This window comes from Diuraphis noxia, unplaced genomic scaffold, assembly GCF_037042655.1.
Source record: "Diuraphis noxia isolate RWA-SAM2 unplaced genomic scaffold, SU_Dnox_SAM2 contig0001, whole genome shotgun sequence".
Classification (NCBI taxonomy): domain Eukaryota; kingdom Metazoa; phylum Arthropoda; class Insecta; order Hemiptera; family Aphididae; genus Diuraphis; species Diuraphis noxia.
Genome location: NW_028301711.1, coordinates 26724285 through 26738178, shown reverse-complemented (window position 1 = coordinate 26738178; position 13894 = coordinate 26724285). Strand labels below are relative to the sequence as shown.

General features: G+C 26.2%; 1 protein-coding gene across 1 annotated transcript; it reads right to left on the bottom strand.

Annotated features, from left to right (window-relative positions):
- Window positions 1–6775: 6775 nt before the first annotated feature.
- LOC107161773 (saccharopine dehydrogenase-like oxidoreductase) lies at window positions 6776–13576 on the bottom strand. The gene is made up of 10 exons (XM_015508312.2): window positions 13111–13576; window positions 12050–12313; window positions 11487–11677; window positions 11100–11229; window positions 10970–11031; window positions 10121–10251; window positions 9421–9673; window positions 7730–7912; window positions 7520–7614; window positions 6776–7460 (listed from the first exon to the last, which is right to left on the bottom strand). The coding sequence occupies exons 2-10, from the start codon at window positions 12291–12293 to the stop codon at window positions 7331–7333; spliced, it is 1419 nt and encodes a 472-aa protein (XP_015363798.1). The 5' UTR covers window positions 12294–12313; window positions 13111–13576; the 3' UTR covers window positions 6776–7330.
- Between the last annotated feature and the right edge of the window lie 318 nt (window positions 13577–13894).

Genomic DNA, 13894 nt, shown 5'->3' with positions numbered 1-13894 from the left:
AGTAAATTGTTAGTTATTAGTTTATTACTGTTATTTTAGTACTTATTAGTGTTAAATTCCCTCGTTTCATGGACGTCATTCATTAATTCCAAATAATTTATATCCGATTATTAACATTTTGACTATTTTGAGGCTAAGAATTCATTGTTTTAAAAATAAAAAGTATGATTCGATTATATAATCGATATAATTTTCATAATCGAGATATCTCGATTATATATCTCGATTATGCCCATCACTAATCATAACTATCAGTAAGACTGAGACGACACATCCGACATCCTCAATGTATCCACTTCGATTTCATTAGCATACAAGGTTTTTATCTTTTATCAACGGTTTTGAATTACGATAATTTTGTTTTGGACTCTGTCTTCTTTTAAATTTTTTTGCAAAGCAAGTTTTGCTTGGTCTGTTGAAAATTAGTATTGTTTATTAATTTATACGCCCAAATTGATGGATATTTTCCTCCAAATAATTAGCAAAATCAATTATTCCATGACTCATAAAATCACAATCATTATTAGTTCGGTGGTTATCTAATTATCTTCATATGTAATGTGTTTGAACATTCCAACTTCCAAATTGAAGTTTCACGCCCCAACAAATAATATTTTTAAATAACTACAAAAAAGATAAATCGTTATTCTTTGTTAAAAATTAAAATATTTAATTTCATCCAAATTTATAATAACTTATAATATTTATAAAAAAAACTGTGTTTTTAAACTTTTTGGTTTCAGTAAGATAGTAAGAACTACTAGAGAAACCTTGTTATAAATGTTCTTGGCGCTTAGGTATGAAAATTGAGCATTTCATATATCATAAATATTTTTCAAATGCTATTATAATAAATACGAGGGATGTTGTATTAAACTTACAAGCTATTTGACTTAAAAACTTTAAATGTTCATAAATATCCAAAAATAAGTTATATTTTTAAAATTTTTTCATGCACAGAAAATACCATACTTCAATGTATATATTTTGTGTAACTTTTAAGTATTTACGGTTATTAATTTTTGAATTACGCCTAAAAATAAAAATATAAATTTTCAAAAATGTGATAAACGAATAAATGCATGTTTTCCCTTAATTATAGATTCTGAATGAAAACATTCAAATTGATTTAACAATGGTTTTTTTGTGTCCATCATCAATTTTGACAAGGGTTTTCCTCAACACCCGAATAAAAAATATACATGCCACTCATAGGTATTAACCAATATTAAACGTTTGAGTAATTGAGTGTTAGTAACAGTTATTATTTGGGTTACATATATATCGGCGTATACAGTAGTCTAGAGAAAACATAATTTTTATTGATGGTCTCCATCCTCCCCCCGAAAATATTCCAGAAAAAAAATTAATATATAAGTGATTTGTGTTATTTATAATAAATTCATAACACGAATTCTAAACATTTGTTTTAGGCAAAACTCGACCGAATAATGTACAGTAATTATATTATGCTTAGAAATTACAGGAACCTATAGGTATAGACGAATATAAATTTAATATGTTTAAAATAGGTAGATGGCCAGATGGATGGGCGTAGAGCCGTAGCGAAATAAAATATTGATGATTTTGGAAAAATGATAAATATAACCACGAATCACGTTATACTTTGTAAGATTATATTAATACCACTTATAGGCAATTAATGCTATAAATAAAGTTTTTATAAAATTATAAGTATTTTATCGCGATTTTTAATACGTTGTTCAATTATATTCAGAGCCGGATTGAGTAGTCTCGGCCCTTCGAGAAATATTTTTCAATCAGCCCGTAATTTATTGCTATAGTAGCCCATATTGGACGAATTATAATATTAATAAATAATAATGACCTTATCACGTTTGTTGACCGTATACTATTATATTATAGCTGTCATTAAAATCGTTAAGTGGAAATTGCAGCAAATTCACCATTCCAGTCCAAAATGTTAGTGGCCCTTCGAGATTTTCTCGAATGCTTGACTGGCCTGGCCTATCCGAGTCTGGTTATATTAAGATTTGAGACTCTGTCTTTAATATTTTATATTGATTGAATATAATATAGGTAATATAATTATATTATATTAATATCATATTTGGATTTATTCATTATTGCATATATTATATAGACAGCAGGTACCTACTCATAAGGTAATTAATTACATATATATAATATTATAAGGAATAATCTAATTCTATTATATTGATTCTATAGGCTATTTGGCTAAGAGGGAGCAACATCCGTATACCGTATTTATTGTCTCAGTCTTACAAACGCGTAGGTACCTAACATGGCAAATTTACGATCGGCAGCTAACATTTTACTCCGTTAGCTTAAAAACTAGAGTGAATAGACTTATGAAACTTGATGGTAAGAGCATTATCTGTGATTTTTGGAAGTATTTTTACGATAATTCAGTTTTCAAATGAGTTATGAGTATTTTTATTTTACAATTTATTATACGCGCATAACTTTCACTTAAAAACTGAATTATCGTAAATTCGTAAAAACACTTCCAACATAACATAGATAATGTTCTTACCACCGAGTTTCATTATAGGTCTATTTACTTTAATTTTTAAGCAAACGGAGTAAAACGTGTACTGCATGCCGAGCGTAAATTTTTTATGCTACGCGTTTTTAAGATTGAGACAACAAATACGGGTGTGACATCGTCAGATTTAATTAATGGATTTATAGGATTTTATTGTGGGAACTAACCACTAGAAATAAATAAAAAGAAGATAATAATCTATAATAATATCATAAGATAGACAACAATATTCAGGTTTATTTGAGTTTTGGTTAGGTTGCAAGGTTTAGAGGCTTATTTATATATATAAGCCTTGATTTTCTGTAACTGAATTTTTTTAATACTATAGGGTGTAAAGAGTAAGAACTATCAAACGTTTTCAAAGGCGACGGGAAATACAAGAAACAAATAAAAGAAAATTTAGATTTTTACGCAAATCTAGTTTTCGACAGATTCTACTTAGATTTTTGGCGTAACTCTAAAAATAATGACCGTATACAACACATACATAAAATTATCAATGAATGTTTATAGATACTTGACATTTTTAATTACCTTCTGTTTAATATTTTCTATACATGATAAAATCACAATAAAACAATCCAAATATTTCGATTAGTTTTGAGCTATTTATAAAATGTATATTTTTAATTTTAACATAGTTATTTTCATAAGACATATATTTCATATATTTCATAACAAATAGTTATGGTCTTATGAACTAGTGAAAACAATTGGTCTAGCATATGGTTATAGTATATACTATATACATATGGTTATATATATACTATATAGCATATAGTCTATGGTTGTATCATAAATAAATATTAGATTAATTATTAATATAATAAACATAACTACAGAATTTAGCATTAGACATCGTTATTTGAAATATTTCATGTATAACATCATTGAAAATATCAGTGCCTATTGGATAGTCTACTGGTCTTACCTCTTAATTATTATTAATAAATATAATTAACAAACTTCATTTAGTTCATAATAAAGCATAAAACAATTAAAATAACTATAACAATAATTAATTACGTGATTGTCTACTACAGTTTTAATTATTTTCATAAATTCTTCTTATTAATATTAACTTGATTACAAAAAAAAAAAAATTGTAGGAATGACGCTTTAGGCTTAAGATTTGGGCAAAACTATGATTGCCAAATAATTCAAAATTATTATTTATCAAGACAGTATTATGCCTATAATTATTATTTTCTTTGATCTTTCTGTTAATTGACATTCGGAATTATGGATTATAGGTTTGATCAAAAACTAGAAATTTTGATAAGATGCAAAGCAATATTAGTAATCAACATGTTACATAATTAGTTCAGCTTCAGATCATAGACGGAACATAGTAACCTAACCTAACCTTATTAAGGTCAAAGGTTTAGATACAATAAAAAAACAACCTCGTATATACTAGCAAAATTATAATAATAATAATAGGTACATTCATCGCTCAATAAAGCGTAAGACCATTTGCGAGTATTCAGTACTCAGTTTTTCACCCCTTCTGACAGTCTTGCATGTTATCTACGATTGTTGATGATAAGTGTTGATGAATTTGTTTTTTATTATTTGCGATAAAATAGTTACAATTATTGATGATTTGTATTTATTTATTGCCTATAGTTATGTTCTGTACATAAGCTTTTATGGAATCATAATTTATTGTGCTATATTAAAATAAGTTAAGAAGTTGAGAATTTAGGTACTCGCAGATTGAACTTTTCTAACTTCTTCGAATAATTAAAAAGAAATAAAATTTCTTGGAAGATTGATCTTAACATTATTTAACATTTTGTGTAGATGGATTTGTTGAAAAATGTATAAATCTTAATTACTTAATAAAAACTATTGTCTTTACTGCTCACACTATAATAATATTCTAAAATATGTAAATCCTATTCCAAGTATACCACTATATCTATGATATGCAGCAGATTTGACTTTAATGTTTCCCAGACTATACTTAAAAAGAAAAATTAAATTTTAGAAAAATTAAAGGAATATAAAAATAAAAAATAAATTTACAGTAAAATTATAAATTATTAGCAATAAAAGAATAAAAATACTTATGATTATTTTAATTTGTTAAGATGTCGAAAAATTTAATTTAAATTGAATACTGTAAAATACACTACAATTAAAATAATAATATGAGTTTATTATAGATTTTCTAGATAATATTTGTTTTATGACAATAGCAAAAATTACTCAATTCTATATGGTGATGACTAAAAAATGGTTTTGTTTTAACAACTTGTACATGTAGAACTTTTTTAAAATTCAGACAATATAAAGACACTCTTTTTTTTTGTTATCTTAAAAACTGTAATGAAAACATGTTAGACAAGACTAAAAGCTAAAGAGATAACAAGAAATTAAAATTAATATTGATTATTATCTGTAGATTATAAGTAGGGTTCGGGACTTGTTACACTAAAAATTATCGAAATATGCAGTTAAAATGATCAAAATTTGTAGCAAATTTTTTATTTTGTATTTAAAAAACGCATCGAGTATATTATTAATTATAATTATAAAAATAAAAATCGAAAAATTAGGTTGGGACATATAAGCCTGTAGTATAGGATTCATTAAGTTTTACCACAGCTATACAATTGTCGATATTGTCCATAAAAAGGTTGATTATTAAATAATAAAGAGACAAACAGACGTATGTATGTTAGATATGACAAACTACGACCATTCAAGATTCAATTATGATTTTTTCCCCACAATTTTACATTTATAAAAATGTGAAATATGCTAAAAATTGCTCAATTATGCGCTTTTTCTTAAAATATGATGAAATATGCAAAAAATATGCAAATTCAAAATTTGTATTTAATTTCGTCATTTCATAAAACAAATTTATAATTTGCCTAGAATAATCTACGAACCAATACAAAAAAACATGCAAATGCAAGAAGTCCCAAACCCTAATTATAAGTAACCAAACCAATATCAAATTTAAATGCCACAACATCATCATCAATTTCTAAGATTTAAAACTTGAGGATTACAGACTACAGCATCCAGCATTATAATTTAAGCATATTTAAATTTTGAATTTTGATTATAGTAAATAGATGACCATGTCTTAAACAAAATCTAAAACCGAACAATTTTTCAATCAACAACTCAGTGATTAGTAATACATAAAACATCTTTGTACGGCATAATATTTTTAAATATATTATTTTTTAAATAAAATGTTACACTTTTTGGAAATATGAATATCATCTTTTATAGTAAATATTTATTTCAAGATAACAGCAATGTTTATAAATGTATAACCATGTATTTTGTGGTTAACATATAAATATAAAACAATTTCTAAGTAGGGTGAATATAGTTACTGTAAATATGTAAACAATAAATGTTGATAAAAATGACCTTTTAATAGTGTATTTTGATTCACTATAAACTTATTGAGTTTTTTCTTTTAAAACATCAGCAGAAAGCATGAGAGATGCTACTCCTCAACCATCCGAAGAATAAAACTTTTTAAGAAGTTTCCAATTAATTTAATTAATTTTGATTGAAGTCTTCAAGTAAGTAATTAAGTCTTATTCAAACTCAAAACCACAAAACTATCAAATCAACTATATAAAAATTGAGGAAAATGAAATGCAGCAGTCAGCATTAAGAAGTCCTTATACAAAATAATATTTTTTAATAAAATGTTATACCTGTTGGGAATATCGTCTTTTACCATAATCATTAGTCCCAAAATAACAGCATTGCTTGGAAATATAATCTATAGCAGCATATTTTACGGTTAACCTATAAACATGTAACAATTTCAAAGTAGGGTCAATGTAGTTATAGTAAATATGTAATCAATAAATACCTTATAATAGTATATTTTAATGCAATATTATCGTTGTCTTACTTCCTAAATATTTGCCGTTGCACTTTTTAAAGGCTGTTACACACTTAGTCTTTTCAATGTAGCATTGTAGCATTATAACTCCCAAAATTAATCATCTTTCTACATATAATCATGTTTAAACTAGGGAAAAAACTGCGTGTCCCAACATATTGAAAAACAATATGTAAGATTTCAGTAAACACTTTGCATAATATATTGTTTTATGACTAATCAATGTTAAGATGATTTGCATGAATTATCCAATATTTTTAAAATAGTTTTTTCAGCAAAAACAACTGAAACAATTTTGGTATAAATTCCATGTTAATTAAATCAAAATATATACATAATATACATCACTAATATTTATTAGTTTTAAAAATACTAGATATCAATAAATTCAATCATAAAATAACTTTAATATTAACAATCCAACAGTAGATCAGTGTTTGATAACTACTTATCGCTTATAATTGAATGATTAAAATTTAAATGGTAATGTAGTAATTTTGTTTTATTCACAAAATATATCAGTTATTACTTACTCAATATAAAAAAGCTATGAAATATGGAAACATAGTTTAATTTTACATGTGTATATATTTTAACCAATTAGTAAAGCAGTTTGTATATTGTTTGTATAGTTTTGTAACAAGACATCAATCAATTATGATAATTATACAGTCCTACATGAATAGAGCACTAACTGTATGTTATCTTTTAAACAGTTTTTGTATAATATAAAATATACTATGATCACTAACATAGCATAACTAAAGCCTAATTTTATTCATAGTAACTTCTTTAAAAAAATAGTTACTTAATACTTAAAAGATAAATATTCATATATAAGAAAATAAGTAAATTTTAACACCATTAATGAGAACCATGACAGAATAAATTTAAATAAATTTTGAGTGTTGTCTGTAGGTAACCAAGTCTGACTCAATTTCAAAAACAGCAGCATCATGATCCATTAAACGACTCACAAATTGAGTATTACGAAATGCAGCTGCTGGCGTTAAAACTCCTCTATACAAAATAATATTTTAATATTTCAAACTTTATTATTATTAAATAAAATTGTATACCCTTTTGGAATATTAATTTGATCTTTTATTATAGTTATTGCTCCTAAGATAACTGATTTACTAGTGAATCCATAACCTGGGTTTTTAGCTTTAACCTATATAAAATATATAAAAAATAGTTTCAAAGGTAGGTCCATAAATATATACATATATATATATATAATATATATATTTAACAACATACACAAAATTAGAATTAATAAAAATTACCTTAATAATAATTTTTCTTGTGGAAGCATTGTCATTAGGTTTTATTTCGTTAAGAATAGCAGTAGGAGGCTTGTCAGGTGTTTTCCCATAACCAATCAAAGTTAATGACATGCGTGAATTATCTAATATTTTTTCATTTGGACCAGTTTTTGTTGCAACCCCAAACGAAAACAATTTTGGAAACTAAAATTCAGAATAAGTTACATTCATTAATTTAAAAAAAAAATACTACTATTAATAATCAGAGAGGCTTTAAGATCATGGTCCTAAGGAATGTAATAGTAGTTGAGAAATTTAAATGAATTATAAATTATTTTTAATTGTATATAGCTCATAAAAGCTCAAACACACACTAAAGTAACAATAACTATACTATAGGATGATTTTTCTAATAAATAATCCTGGAAAATTAGTCCCCAGAAAAATAACCCTATAATAAAAATGGTGCTTATGGTGTACCTATCTAATAATACATTTGTATTACAATGTCAAAAATACATAAAATAATGAATTTTTCAATTATGGCAAGTGTATGTATGATATAATATTTAAGATCAAATTACATTAATAGGTTATATGTAAAAAAAAATTAGATGTATTTTAATTTAGTTAACATTATTTGTAGGGACAATGATTGTATGTATGTTATACATTTTATTATACACAATTATATGACACTAAAATTAAGATTAATTTTAATTTTTGATGATCATATATATATTTTTTGATTTTGCAAATCTCAGATGGGATTATTTTTTTGTGATACCTATAAGATAATTATATGTTAAGAAATAAATATGTCATAATTAGAGCGCGGGTTTTATGCACTTATAAGTATCAAATTATGCCATATAATATGCAGCTAAAATCATGAAAATATGTAAAAAATATGCAGTCAAAATCATGAAAATATGTAAAAAATATGCAAACATTTTTATTTATTTAAAATTTACAGTAAAACTTATAATAATTAATTATTGAAATACTTAATTAAAAAAATTAAGGGAATTTTCTGAAAACCTTAATTTATTTTTAAAATTTTATTCATTATTAAAATGAATAATCATATGCATTTCAAGTTTTTCTTCTGTGAAGTTGTGTCGTTTATCGGTTAACATATTTTTAAAGACGGAGAACGAACGTTCAACGTCAACCGAAGTTATTGTGGCATATTTAAAGCAACTTAGTATTGTCGGGTCTTGATAAAGATCTTCGAGCTACCTAACCGATGTAACTGAGTGTCTAGTGGTATGTCGATAACCGACTGACACAGCATTACTTTACATCGTAATCGATTATTTATCTTATAAAGGTTCAAATAAATATATACATAAATTATTATTTAGTGACTATGAAGTTTTAATTTTTCTACTTGACAAAATATTATTTTATACATTTTTTTAAATTTTCTCTTCAATATGCAATAAATTTTGAATTTTGCCAAAATATGCAAAAAAATCCAATAACCTTTAAATATACAGAAATATGCAAAAAAAAAATCACCATTTGCTTCAAATTATGATGATTCGTGGACATAACTGACAACAATTCAAAAATATTAAAAGGAAAAAAATATGCAATTACATAGAAATCCGCGCTCTAATCATAATGTTTTAAGTATTTATAAGCCTCAAAAAAATATATTACATAACCTTAAGACCACTCTGCTAATAATAATTGGATTAGCGTACCCGGACAAGGAGAATTCTGATAGGTTCAAATGAAGCCATGATCGACAGAAGTAAAAATATGAACAAACCAATAATGGCTGATATCAAACTACCAAAAACCATATAGTTTCGAACAGTGAAATTATAAGGTAATTTTTCTATAGTTTTAGCATGATGAATTGATCTAGCAACAACAGCTTGATCTGGTTCTGGAAAAGCCAAACACCATTCTTTAGTGTCACCTTGCATGCTGATTTGTTGTCTATGTAATATCCTAAAATTTAAAATTCATAGTTTTATACACAATAAACTTAAATTAAATATTCAATAATCAGTTTCATGTAAAAACAAAAAAATATTTTTACAACTGAGACAAGGCACATTTATATTTTGAAAGACTATTCTATAAGCATTTTTGAAAAAAGTTGTAAGTTAACAACAATGATTAAAGGTTTTTTAAAAAGAAAATACTAACTTCACAACAGTATAGAATAATCATTTGTCTGTAATTTTTAACATAAATGTGGAATTATTTTAATATGTAAGGTAACAATTTTTAAAATGTTTTATACATTCTATTTTTTTTTAAATATATTTAAAATTAAAATAATAGTTTCATTTTGATGTATAAAACAATAAACCAGAACCCAGAAAAATTATGTTTTTCCATAATTAAATGATAAAACATTAAAACAAAAATGTGCTGTAAAATAATACTTACTTGGAAACATTTGGTTTTACTCTAGTTATTCCCATCAACTCATCTAACAGATTTCGATAGTATATGCGTTGTTTTTTGGTAGCCAAATGCAATATAGCACTAATCCAAGTACCGTCATGTATGAATGCACTCTAAATATGATAACAGATTATTATGGTTTGCAATCAAAAATGCCAATATATTTTATTAGTCTTATTCTCGGGAAAATTTTAATACAATCAAATACTTAAATTACATACTAACAACCAATATTTTTTTATTTCAAAAAATAAAAATATATGTGTAAAATATAAGAACTGAGTCTGATTTTAAACAAGGAAATCAAATTTAAAACAATATTATTATTTATCAATTATTACAAAAGATTATTGGTTAATAAATAATATTTTATTATACAAGCTGATTCTTTTATCAAACAACATCCGTATGGTGTTTGTGTGTAAATAGTAAATACCACCTAATATACACCTATAACACACAAACACCACTCAAAACAACCCAACATTGGGAGGCTAAATCTTGTAAACGGATAAATGAAAAATGAAAATTTAAAAGTGAAAATTCATTGAAAAAATAGCCTTTTTAGCTAATGAAATTTTAAGAATAGGTTTTCATTTGAAAATCAAAAGTTGATAAATATAAGGCTGAAAATATTAAAAAAATATATAGTTCTAGAACAAGATGGATCCAAAATTTTGAAAAAAGTCAATAATTTTTAAAATAATGAGTGTTGTCTGATAAAAGAATCAGCCTGTATATTATTTATTTATCAAATTATGGTATGTTGATAGTATATTATAAAAAATATATTCTATATTTTAATAATATAAAGAAAAAAGTATTACTTACGTTAGTTAATATATATGAACTGCTATAAAGTTTCATGTACATGTCAACAGTCTCCAATTCACCTAAAAATAAAACAAATAATTCAGGCAACTACATTACTTTTTTTGAATTCTATAAACTGCAAATATACCACTAAAATTTTTGTATAAAAATTCTACGCCAAGATCCGCAGGTACACTTTCCATACCAAGTGCACTAACAATTATTGAATTATTTTTTTCAGCTTGACTATTATACATATATGCCATTTTCTCCATAAACTATAATTATAAAATAATTATGTGACTAAATATAAAAAATTAGCAAATATTAAAATAACAATATATTCCGAGCAACTTTATTTTTATATTTGTTAGTTTTCAACTATACAATATTATAAAAATAAAATAAAAATCATTCCTTAAATATTTAACATGCTTTTAGAAATGCATTTAAAATGTTTGTTGATTCTTTTAGGTCCTAATATACATATATATATAAACAATTAATCTAAATTTGAACAACCTATATCACTTACTAATGATTCACCAGTTACATCTACATAATGAGTAGATGTCAAAACACAAGATTTTACTACAACTTCTCCATATATATAGTATGGTCCAGTACAATTTATAACTACAGAAGTTGATTGAGCCATTCTCATAACAGTTTTAATATCTTGTACATCAGCATTAATAATATCAATTTTTTTATCTTCATAACCATCTATATAATATTTGATACATACATTAAAAATTGCTAAATATAAGTAATAATACGTATGATTATTTCTAGACCATAACATAACATCCATCGTTAATGTTTTTTTTCAAACAATAAATTATTTTATACAAACTAATAAAAAAAAGTAAATACAATTAAATTTTAAACTCTCAGATATTTTTAAAACTGAAGACAGTGCTTAACATCATTTATAGAAACGAAAAACACCATTGTTGTTTTAAAAGTCAAAGATTTAAACATATAGGTACACAATGGTTTTTAACGTTCCTTAAAAAATGAAAGCTGTTTATTTGTAAGCCCTAAATTGAACAAATAATTTAACAGTAATTATTATAGAAAAATAAAGAAACTTACCAATAGTATTATACAATTTATCCAATATGTTTTGTAATTTGTCAGCATTACGTCCAGCAATAGCCCAAGTTAGATTGTATAGTTGAGAAAAGCGACCCATTTCCATAACAACAAATTGCCCAGTGAATCCTGAAGCACCAAAAACGATTATATCATATTTGCGCTTAGATTTTATATTAGTGATTTGTTCATTGGCTGGATTGTGTTCAGCAGTGGTTTCCCGGTCAAGTATTTTATCTTCCATTTTTGCAACTTAGTCCAATGCTGGAAACAATATAGATTTAGGGTATTAAAAACATATTACTCCAGTAGTTTTTGAATATAAAGGTATTATTATACTGCTACTGTTTTTCAGGTAACCATTGTCAGAGGAGTGGCGAAGAGTAATTTCAGAGACAATTGCCCTGGGATTTTTCAAATATTGGGGGAGTGGTGGGTATCAAGGATTGTACTTATTTACATGCAAATACATGTGGAGTGGGTCATCTATATGGGGGGTTGCTTCTGGAATATTTTTAGTTTGGCACGCCACTGACCATGGTATACCAAATAGTTAAAAATATTCAATTACTTTACTAATTGACTAGATGTCAGGTGGTTATTAATGGGTAAATGACCAGTGAAAATGTTTTACCAAAATAATATTATTTAATTAGATGCATAATAGGATAATTTTTAACACAAACTATAGGGCTGGGGATAGCATCTACCATGACTAAATAAATGAGTATGATTACAAAAACATAGTTTTTGTCCGGTCAAATTATATACTAATGTCAGGCCCCCACAATGGGGTGGCGGGGGGGGGGTCAGAAGGACCAATGGTACTGAGTCTCGACGTTCATGCAAATAATTACCTACATTAAAATTACTTAAATATATATTTAAAAAATGTTCAGAGCCTGGATTTAGTTCTGTATCAAAGGAAAATATATGATGTAAGGGGCCTGGGTATAGTACATTGACGTCTATGATGTATGGCGTACATCAGTACATGTCGTACTTAACATAACAGTCAAGAACCCATTAAATTCCTTATGGCCCGGTCATATGGTACTCACCTCGAATAATGTAAGTAGGTGAGGTTGACACCGGTGAGTTTTAAAAACGACAACCACAGAATCACCGCCAGTGTCGATCCCAGACTTCAAAGGAGCCCGGTCGGAATCAAAATAGGCTCGCCGGAAAGTGGCACGTTGAAAAATTTTAAAAAAATGATATTGAAAAACGACAAGTTATTGTTAAGTAGTGAACTAGTGAGTACTGCGCGTGTGCGATGTGCCGAACTGCCGATTGTGCCGTACCGCCGTGTGCTTGACGGCGATGACGCTAGTCGGCGTTCCCCTTCCCGCTCAACAACACCAATAATACGGCATAATATAATAATGATAATAATTACTAGGTATATACTATATAGCATATATTCTGTTATTAAAAACTGTTAATGATAATACGAAGATTACAATGATAATCATTTCAGCATTCAACATTTCAACAGTCAGTGGTTATTGGACATGCGAAATTAGTAACTACAAAGTCCACAATATTATTGCACTGTTTACAAAAGAAATCTTACCCAAATATAAAATGTCTATGGAGTATGGGCCATAGTTGTACTAGGGCCGTATTTGAACATCTATTTAATAAATTTAACAAATTGTACATGTTATAACTTAAAAGAATCAATTAATTACAATTACATACAGGGGTGCCTCCAGACCTTGGCTATAGAGGGAGGCGAAATGATAAAAAGTTAATATTTATTTACACAGACAATTGAGCATAAACCGATTGAGTTTAAGTTTGGACAAGCGTAGTAGTGAAAAAACATTTTTCGGGGTTACC